At 42.6% G+C, this 19081-nt stretch overlaps 1 protein-coding gene across 1 annotated transcript in view; it reads right to left on the bottom strand.

The window, feature by feature from the left end:
* Positions 1-8430: 8430 nt before the first annotated feature.
* The window catches only part of GPC3 (glypican 3), a 439275-nt gene continuing 428624 nt past the window's right edge, over positions 8431-19081 (bottom strand). Inside the window, exon 8 of the mRNA XM_081222401.1 lies at positions 8431-9027. Within this exon, the coding sequence (XP_081078527.1) occupies positions 8861-9027 (167 nt within the window). The 3' untranslated portion in view covers positions 8431-8860. The remainder of the gene's footprint in view (positions 9028-19081) is intronic.

Here is a 19081-nt window from a genome sequence, read left to right as displayed (position 1 = left end):
TGATTTCCTCTTTGATTTCTTCAGTGATCACTTTGTTAGTAAGTAGTGTATTGTTTAGCCTTCATGTGTTTGCAGTTCTTACAGATCTATTCCTGTAATTTATATCTAGTCTCATAGCGTTATGGTCAGAAAAGATACTTGATACAATTTCAATTTTCTTAAATTTACCAAGGCTGGATTTGTGACCCAAGGTATGATCTATCCTGGAGAATGTTCAATGAGCACTTGAGAAAAATGTCCATTCTGTTGTTTTTGGATGGAATGTCCTATAAATATCCATTAAGGTTTTCTTGTTTAATGTATCATTTTAAGCTTGTGTTTCCTTATTTATTTTCATTTTGGATGATCTGTCCATTGGTGAAAATGGCGTGTTCAAGTCCCCTACTATGAATGTGTTACTGTCGATTTCCCCTTTTATGGCTGTTAATATTTGCCTAATGTATTGACATGCTCCTATGTTGGGTGCATAAATATTTACAATTGTTATATCTTCATCTTGGATTGATCTTTGATTATTATGTATTGCCCTTCTTTGTCTCTTCTAATAGTCTTTATTTTAAGTCTATTTTGTCTGATATGAGAATTGCTACTCCAGCTTTCTTTTGATTTCCATTTGTATGGAATATCTTTTTCCATCCCCTTACTTTCAGTCTGTATGCGTCTCTAGGTCTGAAGTGGGTCTCTTTTAGAGAGCATATATATGGGTTTTGTTTTTGTATCCATTCAGCCAATCTGTGTCTTTCAGTGGGAGCATTTAGTCCATTTACATTTAAGGTAATTTTTGATGTATGTTCCTATTCCCATTTTCTTAATTGTTTTGGGTTCGTTATTGTAGGTATTTTCCTTCTGTTGTGTTTCTGGCCCAGAGAATTTCCTTTAGCATTTGTTGTAAAGCTGATTTGGTGGTGCTGAACTCTGTCAGCTTTTGCTTGTCTGTAAAGCTTTTAATTTCTCCATCAAGTCTGAATGAGATCCTTGCTGGGTAGAGTAATCTTGGTTGCAGGTTTTTCTCCTTCATCACTTTAAATATGTCCTGCCACTCCCTTCTGGCTTGCAGAGTTTCTGCTGAGATATCAGCTGTTATCCTGATGGGGATTCCATTGTGTGTTATTTGTTGTTTTTCCCTTGTTGCTTTTAATATGTTTTCTTTGTGTTTAATTTTTGACAGTTTGATTAATATGTGTCTTGGCATATTTCTCCTTGGATTTATCCTGTTTGGGACTCTCTGTGCTTCCTGGAGTTGATTAACTATTTCCTTTCCCATATTAGGGAAGTTTTCAACTATAATCTCTTCAAATATTTTCTCAGTCCCTTTCTTTTTCTCTTCTTCTTCTGGAACCCCTATAATTGGAATGTTGGTGAGTTTAATGTTGTCCCAGAGGTCTCTGAGACTGTCCTCAGTTCTTTTCATTCTTTTTTCTTTATTCTGCTCTGCAGCAGTTATTTCCACTATTTTATCTTCCAGGTCACTTATCCGTTCTTCTGCCTCAGTTATCCTGCTATTGATCCCATCTAGAGTATTTTTAATTTCATTTATTGTGTTGCTCATCATTGCTTGATTCATCTTTAGTTCTTCTAGGTCCTTGCTATATGTTTCTTGCATTTTGTCTATTCTATTTCCAAGATTTTGGATCATCTTTACTATCATTATTCTGAATTATTTTTCAGGTAGACTGCCTATTTCCTCTTCATTTGTTTGATCTGGTGGGTTTTTACCTTGCTCCTTCATCTGCTGTGTGTTCCTCTGTCTTCTCATTTTGCTTAACTTATTGTGTTTGGGGTCTCCTTTTTGCAGGCTGCAGGTTCGTAGTTCCTGTTGTTTTTGGTGTCTGCCCCCAGTGGGTAAGGTTGGTTCAGTGGGTTGTGTAGGCTTCCTGGTGGAGGGGACTAGTGCCTGTGTTCTGGTGGATGAGGCTGGATCTTGTCTTTCTGGTTGGAAGTATCAGAGATGCTGTAGAATAGCCAAAGAGGCAGCAAGCCAAAGGGGGTCTGTGGGTACCTTCAGCTGTATCTAGGAGCTGTCCCTGGAATCTTCACCAGGTGTCTTCGAGTACCATCTCACCCCCAAAATTCAGTGAGGGTCCAGGGCGTTGGGTGTGGACCCTGATGCTACAGCAGGTCCCTGAAGTACAGGCTTCTCTAGAATTCTTTCTTTATCTCTAACTTTTGCCATTTTAATTATGATTTGTCATGGTGTAGGTCTTTTTGGGTTCATCTTGTTTGGGAGTCTCTGTGCTTCTAGTACCTGGATATCTTTTTCCTACTTCACGTTTGGGAAGTTTTCAGTCATAATTTCATTAAGTACAGTTTTGACCCTTTTCTCTCTTGCTTCTCCTTCTGAGACTCCTATAATGCAAATGTTGGTATACTTTATGTTGATGCAGAGGTCCCTTAAACTTTTCTCATTTTTAAAATTTGTTCTTTTTGCTGTTCTTATTGGGTGCTTTCTACTATTCTGTCTTCAGATCACTTATGTGTTCTTCTCAATCACCTAGTCTATTAACTCCTTCTAGTGTGTTTTTCACTTCATTTGTTGTATTTTTCAGTTCTGACTGGTTGTTTTTTACACTTTCTAGTTCCTCATTAAAATTCTCACTGTGTTCATCTATTCTTTTCCCTAATTCAGTTAGCATTCTTATGACTCATGTTTTGAACTCTTTATCTGGTATGTTATTTACTTTTGTTTCATTAGTTCTTTTTTCAGGGGTTTTCTCTTGTTTTGTCAATGGAAACAAATTTCTCTGCTTTTTATTTTGCTTAACTTTCTCTGTCTTTATAAAATTAGACATAATGAAAGAGTTACCTGTTGTGTTCTTGAAGGTGTGTTTTTGTGTCGGAGTGTCTCTGTGCAGTGTGCGTGTGCCCAGAGGCTTTGGTGGAGGAGCTGGATCTGACATGAGCACAAGTTATGTCTTTACCCAGGGTGTACTGGCAGCTATTACTTTGATAAGAGGTGGAACTGGAGATGGAGGGGCTAGAACCAGAGCCAGCTATGATCTGGGACTTCTTTGCTTAGTGGCCAACAACCTACTGGGGGGGTGGGCCAGGTCCCAAGTTCCTGGAGCAGAATCCCTGAAGTTTGAGTCTGAGCTGGCTGCATTCTTTCTAAGTGTGTGCTCTCCCTACTCCCAGCACCAGAACCCTTGCCCCAGAAGGTAACAATGCTAGAGGAAGAGGGGCAGGTGCGGGTGCATGGTGTGGGTCTGGGCGTGGGCTGTGCTGCCTGGCCAGAGTCTGGGACCACTTCTGATGCGCTGCCTCTGTAAGCACTAGTAATGGCTGCTCCCACCCTGTTCAGATGCTGTTCTGCATCTGGGTTGGCACAGTCCCTCATAATTGATCACTCCTCTCGTGGCAGACTTTGCCCTAGTGTGGAGCTGCATTGTGAAGCAAGTGGGCATAGTGAACACTTGGCTCAGGCTGGGGTGCTCACTGGAGTGGTCGTGGGAAACCAGCCAGAATCTTGTGCACTTTCACTCTTTTTTTCTGCCTTGTTTCAGGAGTAAGCAAGTGTGTGTGTGCTCTTCACTAGCAGCGTCTAGGTTTCTTACAGCCCTCCTGTTAGTCCCACTGGTTTTCTAATCAGCTAAGGGGACTCTTCTTCATGATGTTGGACCCCAGGCCTTGGGCACCTAATATGTGGCTGGAACTGCTCACTCCCCAGGGAGGATATCTACCCTTGTAACCTCCCTCCCCATTCTGTGTCCCCTCCCAGGGGCATAGGTCCCAACCTGATCACTTCTCTTCCCTTCCTACCTGATTCTGTGTGGATCTTTCTTATAGCCTTTGTTGTGGAAGAGCCTCTGTGTCAGTCTCATTAGTTTTCAGTGAGAATCGCTCTAAATGTAGATGTATAATTGATGTGTTTTTGAGGGGAGGTGAATTCTGTGTCTTCCTACTCCGCCATCTTGCTCTCTTCCATCTGTTATTAATGTGAAACTTTCAGAGTCAATATATTTATTTCTAAGCATATAAAAATGAATAAAAAGCAGTGAGCTTATTTTGTTGGTTTCTTGGCAAACCTAGCAGACCTTCTATATTCAAACCAATGCTGTGTCCTTCCAAGATGTACAGTGTCCTCAAATATTGTAGAACATTTTTTTTTGGGAAAAAACCCTCCATATCCCATAGCATAGTCTTTGGAATCTTCTCAGGGAGGCCTTTGTTTCTTGAAGGTAAATTTGATTTTGGGAGATAGCTAAAAACTACTTGGCAGCAAATCTAGTGAATGAGGTGGTTGATCAAGCTGAAGAACATCATTTTGGGTTCCAAACAAGGTTTGACTCTAAAGAAATGAGGTTGATTTTCTTGTATGTACATAAACTGGCTCAATAGCAATTCCAAAAGAGGACTTCCAAAATATGTGGCCTTGGCAAGAAAAAAATTTCTCCCCGCTGTACACACACACACTCACACTCCCCCGCCCCCCACACACACAGTGTATACTTCCTGGCCCAATGTCTAGACAAGTAAAATCAAAAGCTTTGGAATTTAGTTTAAAGAAATCAGTTACACGAGTATGGGATGGAAGAGACCTGGCTTGGCAGCCATTCTGGCAAACACACGTGAGGGTTTCAGTTGGCCACAAGCTCATCGTTCATGAAGGGTATGACGTGGCTTCTAAGTGTCTGCATTCTTGGACTGCTGTCTGGTGGAGGTCTTGGGCTCTGTGTGAACATAAACACCCATGCTCCATTCTGCGCCAGTGCAGGGGCACCATGAGCTCAGCTATGGGCATGACAGCATAAGAGGACCACTGACCCACTGGAGCATGGAACAGGGCTGAAGGAGCCGAGAAAACCAACCCAGAAGAGGCAAGAGTCAGTGACTGAAAATTATTGTTGAAGGACAGCTGTGTGAAAAGTGGTATCATCTTTTTTTTTTTTTTTTTTGGCTGCATTGGGTTTTTGTTGCTGTGCGTGGGCTTTCTCTAGTTGCGGTGAGCAGGGGCTACTCTTCATTGCGGTGCTCAGGCTTCTCATTGTGGTGGCTTCTCTTATTACAGAGCACAGGCCCTAGAGTGCACGGGCTTCAGTAGTTGTGGCATGCTGGCTTCAGTACTTGTGGCTCGCGGGCTCTAGAATGCAGGCTCAGTAGTTGTGGCACACAGGCTTAGTTGCTCCATGGCATGTGGAATGTTCCCAGACCAGGGATCGAACCCATGTCCCTTGCACTGGCAGGCAGATTCTTAACCACTGTGCCACCAGGGAAGTCCCAAAAGTGGTATCATCTTAATCTCATGTTGGTCTTTATGGAAGAGCCAAGACCAATGGGTGGAAATTATAGGAAGGCAGATTTAGGCTCAACCTATCAAAGATTCATTCATATTATAGAATTATACATTCAGTATAATCTCATGTGTGTGAATATGCACCTAAAGAGAGAGAAAAATGACTGGAAGGATTTCAATCAAATATCTAATAATAACTGTGGGGTATGGAATGATGGGATAAATATCATCTTTTAAACTTTATGTGATGATGTACTATTAGATTTTTATTACCTGTATATATTGCTTTTGAAAAACACAAACTTTCTAAGAATTGGAGGTGTCCAGCAACCAAATAAACTGTTTTGCAACCTAGTGAGGGCCCAGCCTTAGGCACTAATCCAACACTGATTGTGGGATGAATTAGTGGGAACATTTCAACCTAGGGATTCAGTATGTTGTTCTATGATTTAACGTTGTTCAAATACCAGAGTTGAGCTGGTGGAAGTTCACACGTGGATCCAACGAGAAAGGGGCCTGAAAACTCACAACAAGATGGGGCAACTTCCCGATTGCCAGGCCTATTCTAAGGACAATAGTCATCTTAACAAAATTCATGTAGGAAGTTTAAATCAAAGGGTAGGATAAACACTTCAAAGGTGAAAAGCCACCAGCAACTAGCTGTGAAACTAGATTCTGAACTAGAAGAATAAATATAGAGGGATAGGAAAAGGCATGGATAAAATGCTAAAAGACAAAGGCTACTGAGTAAAAGTAAAATGTCAATTGGAGATGGTGGATTTTCCATGTTTTGTAAGTGTGAACGGTTATCCATTTTAATTCTAGCCATTCAACTGAAGCCAGCAGGCCTTGGACATGGAGTCTTCTGCCCCACATCACTCAGCCTGCATGGACCATAGCTGGCAGTATACCAAGATCGCAGAAACGCTGGCTGGCTTGGGTCACGTTCTGGGAACTGAAGTATGTCAAATAGGACCTTAAGCTGGCAAAGTCCTGAGAGGCACGTGGGAACAGAACACGCATAACACCAGTGCTGGGCAGGGGGACTGGCACTTACTTCCTTTTGGGGCCAGTGGTGCCACAAAATGAGAGCAACAAAGGAACTAGACATCTTGACCTGATTCTCCACTTTACAAGAGGGAAACCGAGGTCTGAAGAGGGGAAGTGAATGAGAAGGATGTGTAGAAAGTCCCCTTCATCTCCCAGAAAGGAGAAATGGACTTTAAGACAGTGCCCTTCTGCTCGCAGGCATAAAACGTGATCTCAGGGTCACCATTATTTTTGCCACATTAAATAAAAACCTTTCTGTAGAGCAACAGGGACGATGATTAGGTGGTAACAAGGCTTTTGAGACTTCTTCTGATCTGGTGGTGGTAGCCTGGCACACTCGAGTCCAAGGAGCAAACCTTTGCCGTATTTAGGTTTCCTGAATCAAAGAACAAAGATTCTCACAAATCCCATTCAAATACAGTAATAATGATGTTTTTTTTTTTTTTTTTTTTTTTTTTTTTTTTGCGGTACGCGGGCCTCTCACTTCTGTGGCCTCTCCCATTGCGGAGCACAGGCTCCAGACGCGCAGGCTCAGTGGCCATGGCTCATGGGCCCAGCCGCTCTGCGGCATGCGGGATCTTCCCAGACCGGGGCACGAACCCGTGTCCCCTACTTCGGTAGGCGGACTCTCAACCACTGCGCCACCAGGGAAGCCCAATAATGATGTTTAAAAGACAAAGATAATGCCAGTTCAAGTCTTACCAACCACTATAAATCATTGAAAGCATATTAACAAATACCACTGATCGTAGCCTTGACTTCAACAAAACCAACTGAAGGCAACACTAAACCAAACATTTCTAATTGGCATTTGCAAAAATTTCTGCAAAGGATGAAAATGGCTATTGGGAACTTGCACTCTGCAGGAGACCCTGATGAAAGTGTGTTGGTGACAGCCGGAGGGGAAAAGATAAGTTATAAGAAACTCCCCTGCCTGCTTCCCGCGGGCTCACCTTCTGCCACCTCCGGCCACCGGGCAGAAATGGGAGCACCTGGCTGGGCCCACCTCCCAGTATCAAAGGGGACATTCCAGGGCTTCTCTGGTGGCGCAGTGGTTGAGAGTCCGCCTGCCGATGCAGGGGACACGGGTTCGTGCCCCGGTCCGGGAAGATCCCACATGCCGCGGAGCGGCTGGACCCATGAGCCATGGCCGCTGAGCCTGCGCATCCGGAGCCTGTGCTCCGCAACGGGGGAGGCCACAACAGTGAGAGGCCCGCGTACCGCAAAAAAAGGGGGGGGGACATTCCAGTCCTTCCTTGACCTTGACTCATACTCTGGTCCTGTGCCTCAGCCCCTTCTCTCTCCTCCTCCTTCAGCTTTGCCCCTCTTTGCCCTCAGGTGGGAGTTGAGTTCCTACTCATTAGAGTCAACAACGTTTCTGGTGACCTGACCTGGCAAGTGGGCAATAAGCCAGGCATTGGATACAGTGGCAAGTCGGTCATTCCTAAGGTTCTTTGGCAGCAGAACGTTCAAAGAGCAGCATCAGCATCATTATTGTTTGTGTGCCGTATGTGTAAAAAGCAGTCTTAAGTAATAATACTGGACCTACAATTGACAGAAAGCTGATGTTGGAATTAGTATTGGTGTCAGACCTTCAGCTCCGTGAGAGCAGGGATCCAATCTGTTTAGTTTTGTATCATCTCCAGCAGCTGGTACAATGCCTGACAGCCAGCAGGTACGCAAGGCCTAGTTGTGGAACAAACGACTGTTGAAGGAGCCCATCTGAGGCCAAGAGCCGTGTTGCTTCCTATAAATCCTGGGTTTCCCGGTGACAACCTTTGCAACCTGACCTAGGGCAACTGCCGGCCCTGCCACGTGGCAGCCCCTGGAGAAGGGAGACAAGGAGCAAAGAAGCTTGGGGAATTACTTTGCACTATTGGGGCTCCCCTCTCTGGGTCGGGGGAAGGAAGGATATTAATTGTGTACATGATCCATACAGAGGATTTCTAGTTGGGCAGAACATTTTCAGCGAAGTGAAATTTGTAGAGAGAGACGGGGACACTTTTCTGAGATGCCTTTAGTTTCATAGGCCAGATACTCTCCCCCGTTTGTAAATGGAGATTATGGATTGGGTATGTGTTGGGACGGACTGGCTTTGACTGGAGCTTGGAGCCAAGACTGACACTCGCCCGAAAGGTAGGAAGGGAGGGAGGGAGGGGGGTTTTCTTATACTGGGTAGAAAGCTAGGTGAGGAGGGGGAAAGCATTGCATGGTCACCATGTATGTGGGCTTACAAAAAGGACCCAACGCATTTTTATTTGAGCATTTATTTTTTTCCAAAGAAATCCATGCAAAGGGAAAGACAGAGAGAAAGACATGGTAACCATGTTCTAGCAGCCAAACATAGGAAAATAATTTGGCACAATTTGATTTTTTTGTTGTTGCAAAAGGACAATCTATACTACCACTAAAATTTACCGTCCTCATAAAGATACCATTTGATTTTCGAAAACGTAACTCATGGTTAGTCTTCTACTTAATGGCTGGAGGAGGTATATAAGATAAAAAAATAGAAAAAAAGAAAAAGGTGGTTCCCTTTATAGAGGGAGACCACAGGGTGCTGAAGGGTGACCTTGGCAGTCAGTGCACCAGGAGGAAAGAGCACACCACGGAGATTGCCAAGCTGGTGAGGATCTTCAGGGGGGAAGGGCCATTCCCGAGGTTGTGAGAGGCAACTATCTCATTGTCCTGATTCACATGTTGCTTGCTTCCAGGAGCATCGTCCACGTCCAGATCATAAGCCAGTTCTGCCGAAAGAAAGGACAGAATTTAAATACAGGCTTACCAACAGCCTCAGGTTTGCACTCTTCACGGCCCAAGAGCTTGTCTGCACTGCTGGGATACCCCAGGTTTGATTTCTTCCTTTCATTGAAGGGAAGGCCGCCAAGAGATGGGAAGAAGACAGGGGTGTTATGTGCGGGGCCCGCCCGAGGAAGATGGCTAGTGGAGCTCCTGCCAGAGATCCCACCAACAGGGAGCGAGCTGGCTGCTCCCCTCCCACCTTTGGCTCCACCCACACCCCGGAGTGCACACTGGCCCTTTCCACATCTCCCACCTGGCAAGGCCATGCTTGAAGGTCATTTTCACCAGATCTCACAGGTATCCAAACGTAAGGTGCCATGTGGGTGACAACATGCGTGTCCTTGTGTGTATGTGTGTTGGTGGGAGAGGGGATGTGGTAGCCTCCCAGGGTACCTTTCCTGGGCCCTGCACCCAGTTCAGATTTTCCCCTGGGAGGCCTTGCCTTAGAGTTGATGATAGGGTAGTTTGCCATTGGAAGTTGTTTTATTTTTCTCAGAAATATCTTTTATCTATATGGTCTTTTCACTGCCCACCCCTAACACACATACTCACACCCACACAGGATATTGGTTGGCCAAAAAGTTCGTTTGGGTTTTTCTGTAAGCGGAAAGACCCGAACTTTTTGGCCAGCCCAATATAATGCATAGAATTTAAGACTAAGGAAAGGCTAATGGGTAAGGGTCCTCTTTCTTCGACTGCCTACTGTTTATGAGATATGCTCATGATTCTGAAAAGAAATTGGGGTACTGGGGTTGGCCTAACGCAGAAATCTCCCAGAGGGTAAATCTAAGTAGATAGTGGTTTGTCAGGAAATTAAAGACAGCTGGTCCTAGCCCAGGGCTCAGTTTCTCTTAGATTTGCTTTTCCAGATTTAGAGTTCAAATCTACTCCCTTCGCTTTTCTGGACTCGGTCACCAATGTTTGTTTCTATTTCAGTAGCATGTGAGTGACCTCAGCAGCCAACTGTCCTGTGGCCAATGGAGCCAGAAAGATCCCTTGGGGACATGGAGATGCATAGCAACAGGCACAGAGGAAACGACAGGGATTCTGCAGAAGGAAGGAAGGAAGAGGAAGGAAGAGCTCCTCTTACAGGGGATGAAACACGCAGTAAGTCACAGGAAGAAAGTGTAAGGACTCAGCTGGTCCAGGATGTGTACAGAGCAGGGCCCAGGACCACGGCTGCTGTGAGTCTGGCATTCCTTAGAGCAGGCAGCAAGGTCAAGGTGATCAAAGCCAGAGGATCTGATTACTTTCCAAAGGGCTACTGCAGTTTATAATGCCACCAGCAATGATGAGGGAACCAGTAAAAGATACGGTAGTCTGTATAAGATGATATCTCAAAGTTTCTTTGAGTGTATTTGATTACTAGTATAGAAGAACTTTTTCTGTGTTTTCGTTCTCAATGAATAACAGTTCATATCCTTTGCCTTCTTACCTAATGGGTATTGATATTTTCCCTATTAATCTGAATATATATTTTATTGAGTCCTTTGCTTATCACATTTGATACAAGTAATTTTTCTATTTTGTTACTAACTATACTTATTATTTTTCATTGCTGTACAAGGAAATGATGTCCTAACTTATAATATATACGAATCTGACGACATTTTGCTCTTCTGAAGCTGAGAAAGTGTTTCTTCTTGAGTGCTGATGATAATGATGCAAATCAAAATTTCCAGGGAACCCTCTTACTGAGGGAAAAGTGAATCAGTAGACTAAGAGCCATTCCTTCTACCCCCAGAATAAATAGATACAAAGAAAATCAAAGAGAAAAAGAACAAAGAGCAATGCTCTACTTGGAAATCAGACCTCTTTCTCTGAAAGGTACAGTGCAGAGCACACAGAGCAGGCCGAGGTCAGCTGTCAGTCGGCAAGGATAGTGCAGGCTTAGGTCCCGATCAGATTTCACCAAAGTCGAGAACACATATGGCTGGATCTGTTGAAAGGCCAGCCTTGAGTCTCATGGCAACTTCTCAACTTAAATGAAGAGGAGTATTTTTCGGTCTGACCTGAATGAGAGCACTTTCAGCAGTGCCTTCAGATTCATTTTCCAGATATCCCCCTTGCCTAACATCAGGATTAAGCAAACAACATCTACTAATGTGACCACTCAGCTCCTCCACTATTTACCTTGCTCTTCAAATAATCCATGAACACTACACAGTTTTGTCTACTCTAGCAGTTATGGAAAACCCAGCAGTTATGTTAGATCCAGTAGTTTCTCATCTTTTTGCCACCAAATACCTCTTTTGTTACGTCTATCTCTTGGAACCTATGAAATTATAAAAAATGGCTATCAATTATTGAGTCCTCACTGTGTGCCAGGCACTGTGCTAAGCACTTTATAATACATGATCTCATGTAATCGAACCTTCTCAGTAATGTTACGAAGTAGGTATTACAATTCCCATTTTACTGATGAGGAAGCTCAAGCTCAGGTTACTTTTTTTTTGCCTGTATTTACACAGCTGGTAAGTGGCAGAGGTGTTCTTTGAATGCAGGGCTGACTCTGAACCTCATATGGACCTATATCAATCATAAACAAACTGAAAAATTTTATACATATACCAAGTATACTGCAGTCAGTAAATAGTAATGGGTTCCTTCTTGAAGAAAAAAAAAACTCAGGGAAAATATCCTGCCAAACATAACTAACTAAAAAACACATGAAATAAAATGAAAAGACAACGGACAGACTGGGAGAAAATATTTGCAAATGATGTGACGGACAAGGGCTTAATTTCCCAAATATCCAAACAAACAGCTCATACAACTCAACAACAAAAAAACAAACAACCCAATCAAAAAATAGGTGGAAGATCTAAATAGACATTTCTCCAAAGAAGACATAGATGGTTAAAAAGCCCATGAAAAGATGCTCAACATCACTAATTATTAGCAAAATGCAAATCAAAACTACAATGAGGTATCACCTCACACTGGTCAGAATGGCCATCATCAAAAAATCTACAAATAATAAATGCTGGAGAGGGTGTGGAGAAAAGGGAACCCTCCTACACAGTTGGTGGGAATGTAAACTGATACAGCTACTATGGAGAACAGTATGGAGGTTCCTTAAAAAACTAAAACTAGAGTTGCCATATGATCCAGCAATCCCACTCCTGGGCATATATGTGGAGAAAACCATAATTCGAAAAGATACATGCACCCCAATGTTACTGCAGCACTATTTACAATAGCTAAGACATGGAAGCAACCTAAGTGCGCACTGACAGATGAATGGATAAAGAAGATGTGGTACATATATACAATCGAATATCACTCAGCCATAAATAAGAATGAAATAATGCCACTTGCAGCAACATGAATAGACCTACAGATTGTCATACTAAGACAGAGAAAGACAAATATTGTATGATATCGCTTATGTGTGGAATCTAAAAAATAGGGTACAAATGAACTTATCTGCAAAACAGAAATAGAGTTACAGATGTAGAAAATAAACTTATAGTTACCAGGGGGTAAGAGGGGGGAGGGATAACTTGGGAGATTGGGATTGACATATACACACGACTATATATAAAATAGATAACTAATAGGGACCTGCTGTATAACATAGGGAACTCTACTCAGTACTCTGTAATGGCCTATATGGGAAAAGAATCTAAGAAAGAGTGTATATATGTATAACAGATTCCCTTTGTTGTACAGCAGAAACTAACACAACATTGTAAATCAACTATACTTCAATAAAATTTAAAAAGAAAAGCTTAGAAAGGAGATGTGGTACATATATATACGATGGAATACTATGCAGCAATGAAAAAGAATGAAATAATGCCATTTGCAGCAACATGGATCGACTTAGAGATTATCATATTAAATAAGTCAGAAAGAGAAATACAGAGTGGAGGGGGAAGATGGCGGAAGAGTAAGACGCCGAGATCACCTTCCTCCCCACAGATACATCAGAAATACATCTACACGGGGAACAACTCCTACAGAACACCTACTGAACGCTGTCAGAAGACCTCAGACCTCCCAAAAGGTAAGAAACTCCCCATGTACCTGGGTAGGGCAAAAGAAAAAAGAAAAAACAGAGACAAAAAAATAGGGATGGGACCTGCACCAGTGGAAGGGAGCTGTGAAGGAGGAAAGGTGTCCACACACTAGAAGCCCCTTCTCGGGTGGAGACTGCGGGTGGCGGAGAGGGGAAACTTCGGAGCCACGGAGGAGAGCGCAGCAACAGGGGTGCAGAAGGCAAAGCAGAGAGATTCCCGCACAGAGGATCGGTGCCAGCCATCACTCACCCGCCCTAGAGGCTTGTCTGCTCACCCGCCGGGGCGGGCGGGACAGGGAGCTGAGGCTCGGGCTTTGGTCGGATCCCAGGCAGACGACTGGGGTTGGTGGCATAAACGCAGCCTGCAGGGGGTTAGTGCACCATGGCTAGCCGGGAGGGAGGCTGGGGAAAAGTCTGGACCTGCCGAAGACGCAAGAGACTTTTTCTTCCCTCTTTGTTTCCTGGTGCGCGAGGAGAGCACATTAAGAGCACTGCTTAAAGGAGCTCCAGAGACGAGCGTGAGTGGCGGCTATCAGCACGGACCCCAGAGACGGGCATGAGACGCTAAGGCTGCTGCTGCCGCCACCAAGAAGCCTGTGAGTGAGCACAGTTCACTGTCCACACCTCCCCTCCCGGGAGCCTGTGCAGCCTGCCACTGCCAGGGTCCCAGGATCCAGGGACAACTTCCCCCGGGAGAACGCAGGGCACGCCTCAGGCTGATGCAACATCATGCTGCCCTCTGCAGCCACAGGCTCGCCCCGCATCCGTACCCCTCCCTCCCCCTCTCCTGAGTGAGCCAGAGCCCCCGAATCAGCGGCTCCTTTAACCCCGTCCGGTCTGAGCGAAGAACAGATGCCCTACACGCAGAGGTGGGGCCAAATCCAAAGCTGAACCCTGGGAGCTGTGTGAACAAAGAAAGGGAAATCTCTCCAAGCAGCCTCAGGAGCAGTGGATTAAAGCTCCACAATCAACTTCATGTACCCTGCATCTGTGGAATACATGAATAGACAACGAATCATCCCAAATTGTGGAGGTGGACTTTGGGAGCAAGATAGATTACTTTTTCCCCTTTTCCTTTTTGTGAGTGTGTATGTGTATGCTTCTGTGTGAGATTTTGTCTGTATAGCTTCGCTTTCACCATTTGTCCTAGGGTCTATCCATGCATTTTTTTTAATTTAAAAATTTTTTTCTTAATAATTATTTTTTATTTTAATAACTATTTTACTTTATTTTATCTTCTCCCTCCCTCCCTCTCTTTCTTTCTTTCCACTTTTTCTCCCTTTTATTCTAAGCCGTGTGGATGAAAAGCTCTTGGTGATGCAGCCAGGAGTCAGTGCTGTGCCTCTGAGGTGGGAGAGCTAACTTCAGGACACTGGTCCACAAGAGACCTCCCAGCTCCATGTAATATCAAACGGCGAAAATCTCCCAGAGATCTCTATCTCAACACCAAGACCCAGCTTCACACAATGACCAGCAAGCTACAGTGCTGGACACCCTATGCCAAACAACTAGCATGACAGGAACACAACCCCACCCATTAGCAGAGAGGATGCCTAAAATCATAATAAGTCCACAGACACCCCAAAACACACCACCAGATGTAGACCTGCCCACCAGAAAGACAAGATCCAGCCTCATCCACCAGAAGACAGGCACTAGTCCCCTCCACCAGGAAGCCTACACAACCCACTGAACCAGCTTTAGCCACTGGGGACAGACACCAAAAACAACGGGAACTACGAAACTGCAGCCTGCGAAAATGAGACCCTGAACACAGTAAGTTAAGCAAAATGAGAAAACAGAAAAACAGCAGATGAAGGAACAAGGTAAAAACCGCCCAGACCTAACAAAAGAAGAGGAAATAGGCAGTCTACCTGAAAAATAATTCAGAATAATGATAGTAAAGATGATCCAAAATCCTGGAAATAGAATAGAGAAAATGCAAGAAACATTTAACAAGGACCTAGTAGAACTAAAGATGAAACAAGCAATGATGAACAACACAATAAATGAAATTAAAAATACTCTAGATGGGATCGATAGCAGAACTGAGGCAGAAGAACGGATAAGTGACCTGGAAGATAAAATAGTGGAAATAACTACTGCAGAGCAGAATAAAGAAAACAGAATGAAAAGAACTGAGCACAGTCTCAGAGACCTCTGGGACAACATTAAACTCACCAACATTCCAATTATAGGGGTTCCAGAAGAAGAAGAGAAAAAGAAAGGGACTGAGAAAATATTTGAAGAGATTATAGTGGAAAACTTCCCTAATATGGGAAAGGAAATAGTTAATCAAGTCCAGGAGGCACAGAGAGTCCCATACAGGGTAAATCCAAGGAGAAACACGCCAAGACACATATTAATCAAACAATCAAAAATTAAATACAAAGAAAACATATTAAAAGCAGCAAGGGAAAAACAACAAGTGACACAGAAGGGAATCCCCATAAGGTAACTGGTGATCTTTCATCACAAAGTCTGCAAGCCAGAAGGGAGTGGCAGGACATATTTAAAGTGATGAAGGAGAAAAACCTACAACCAAGACTACTCTACCCAGCAAGGATCTCATTCAGATTTCATGGAGAAATTAAAACTTTTACAGACAAGCAAAAGCTGACAGAGTTCAGCACCACCAAACCAGCTTAACAACAAATGCTAAAGGAACGTCTCTAGGCAGGAAACACAATAGAAGGAAAAGACCTACAATAAAAAACCGAGAACAATTAAGAAATGGGAATAGGAACATACATATCAATAATTACCTTAAATGTAAATGGACTAAATGCTCCCACCAAAAGACACAAACTGGCTGAATGGATACAAAAACAAGACCCATGTATATGCTATCTACAAGAGACCCACTTCAGACCTAGAGACACATACTTAAAGTGAGGGGATGGAAAAAGATAGAGCATGCAAATGGAAATCAAAAGAAAGCTGGACTAGCAATTCTCATATCAGACAAAATAGACTTTAAAATAAAGACAATTGTAAGAGACAAAGAAGGACACTACCTAATGATCAAGGGATCAATCCAAAAAGAAGATATAACAATTGGTAATATTTATGCACCCAACATAGGAGCACCACAATACATAAGGCAAATGCTAACAGCCATAAAAGGTCAAATCAACAGGAACACAATCATAGTTGGGGACTTTAACACCCCACTTTCACCAATGGACAGATCATCCAAAATGAAAATAAATAAGGAAACACAAGCTTTAAATGATACATTAAACAAGATGGACTTAATTGATATTTATAGGACATTCCATCCAAAAACAACAGAATACACATTTTTCTCAAGTGCTCATGGAACATTCTCCAGGATAGATCATATCTTGGGTCACAAATCAAGCCTTGATAAATTTAAGACAATTGAAATCGTATCAAGTATCTTTTCCAACCACAACACTATGAGACTAGATACCAGTTACAGGAAATGATCTGTAAAAAATAGAAACACATGGAGGCTAAACAATACACTACTTAATAATGAAGTGATCACTGAAGAAATCAAAGAGGAAATCAAAAAATACCTAGAAACAAATGACAATGGAGACACGACCACCCAAAACCTATGGGATGCAGCAAAAGCAGTTCTAAGAGGGAAGTTTATAGCAATACAGTCCTACCTTAAGAAACAGGAAACATCTCAAATAAACAACCTAACCTTGCACCTAAAGCAGTTAGAGAAAGAACAAAAAACCCCCAAAGTTAGCAGAAGGAAAGAAATCATAAAAATCAGATCAGAAATAAATGAAAAAGAAATGAAGGAAACGATACCAAAGGTCAATAAAAATAAAAGCTGGTTCTTTGAGAATATAAACAAAAATGATAAACCATTAGCCAGACTCATCAAGAAAAAAAGGAAGAAGACTAAAATCAATAGAACAGAAATGAAAAAGGAGAAGTAACAACTGACACTGCAGGAATACAAAAGATCATGAGAGAATACTACAAGCAACTCTATGCCAATAAAATGGACAACCTGGAAGAAATGGACAAATTCTTAGAAATGCACAACCTGCCAAGACTGAATCAGGAAGAAATAGAAAATATGAACAGACCAATCACAAGCACTGAAATTCAAACTGTGATTAAAAATCTTCCAACAAACAAAAGCCCAGCACCAGATGGCTTCACAGGCCAATTCTATCACACATTTAGAGAAGAGCTAACACCTATACTTCTCAAACTCTTCCAAAATATAGCAGCGGGAGGAACACTCCCAAACTCATTCTACGAGGCCACCATCACCTTGATACCAAAACCAGACAAGGATGTCACAAAGAAAGGAAACTACGGGCCAATATCACTGATGAACATAGATGCAAAAATCCTCAACAAACAGAATCCAACAGCACATTAAAAGGATCATACACCATGATCAAGTGGGGTTTGTTCCAGGAGTGCAAGGATTCTTCAATATACACAAATCAATCAATGTGATACACCATATTAACAAATTGAAGGGGAAAAACCATATGATCATCTCAATAGATGCAGAGAAAGCTTTGGACAAAATTCAACACCCATTTATGATAAAAACCCTACAGAAAGTAGGCATAGAGGGAACTTTCCTCAACATAATAAAGGCCATATATGACAAACCCACAGCCAGCATTGTCCTCAATGGTGAAAAACTGAAACCATTTCCACTAAGATCAGGAACAAGACAAGGTTGCACACTCTCACCACTCTTATTCAACATACTTTTGGACGTTCTAGCCACAGTAATCAGAGAAGAAAAGGAAAAAAAGGAATCCAAATCAGAAAAGAAGTAAAGCTGTCACTGTTTGCAGATGACATGATACTCTACATAGAGAATCCTAAAGATGCTACCAGAAAACTACTAGAGCTAATCAATGAAGTTGGTAAAGTAGCAGGACACAAAATTAATGCACAGAAATCTCTGGCATTCCTATACACTAATGATGAAAAATCTTAAAGTGAAATCAAGAAAACACTCTGATTTACCACTGCAACTAAAAGAATAAAATATCTAGGAATAAACCTACCTAAGGAGACAAAAGACCTGTATGCAGATAATTATAAGACACTGATGAAAGAAATTAAAGATGATACAAATAGATGGAGAGATATACCATGTTCTTGGATTGGAAGAATCAATATTGTGAAAGTGACTCTACTACCCAAAGCAATCTACAGATTCAATGTAATCCCTATCAAAGTACCACTGGCATTTTTCACAGAACTAGAACAAAACATTTCACAATTTGTATGGAAACACAAAAGACCTCGAATAGGGCTTCCCTGGTGGCACAGTGGTTGAGAGTCCACCTGCCGATGCAGGGGTCATGGGTTCGTGCCCTGGTCCAGGAAGATCCCACATGCTGTGGAGCATCTAGGCCCGTGAGCCATGACTGCTGAGCCTGCATGTCTGGAGCCTGTTCTCCACAACGGGAGAGGCCACAATTGTGAGAGGCCCGCATACCTCAAAAAAAAAAAAAAAAACCCTAATAGCCAAAGCAATCTTGAGAACAAAAAACAGAGCTGGAGGAATCAGCCTCCCTGACTTCAGACTATACTACAAAGCTACAGTAATCAAGACAGTGTGGTACTGGCACAAAAACAGAGAGATCAATGGAACAGGATAGAAAGCCCAGAGATAAACCCACGCACATATGGTCACCTTATCTTTGATAAAGGAGGCAGGAATGTACAGTGGAGAAAGGACAGTCTCTTCAATAAGTGGTGCTGGGAAAACTGGACAGATACATGTAAAAGTATGAGATTAGATCACTCCCTAACACCATATACAAAAATAAGCTCAAAATGGATTAAAGACATAAAGGTAAGGCCAGAAACTATCAAACTCTTAGAGGAAAACATAGGCAGAACACTCTATGACATAAATCACAGCAAGATCCTTTTTGACCCACGTCCTAGAGAAATGGAAATAAAAACAAAAATAAGCAAATGGGACCTAATGAAACTTCAAAGCT

Source organism: Mesoplodon bidens, assembly GCF_964165515.1.
Source record: "Mesoplodon bidens genome assembly, chromosome: X".
In the NCBI taxonomy this organism is placed as follows: domain Eukaryota; kingdom Metazoa; phylum Chordata; class Mammalia; order Artiodactyla; family Ziphiidae; genus Mesoplodon; species Mesoplodon bidens.
The sequence above is the reverse complement of the archived record's forward strand: the minus strand, read 5'-3'. Positions and strand labels throughout refer to the sequence as shown.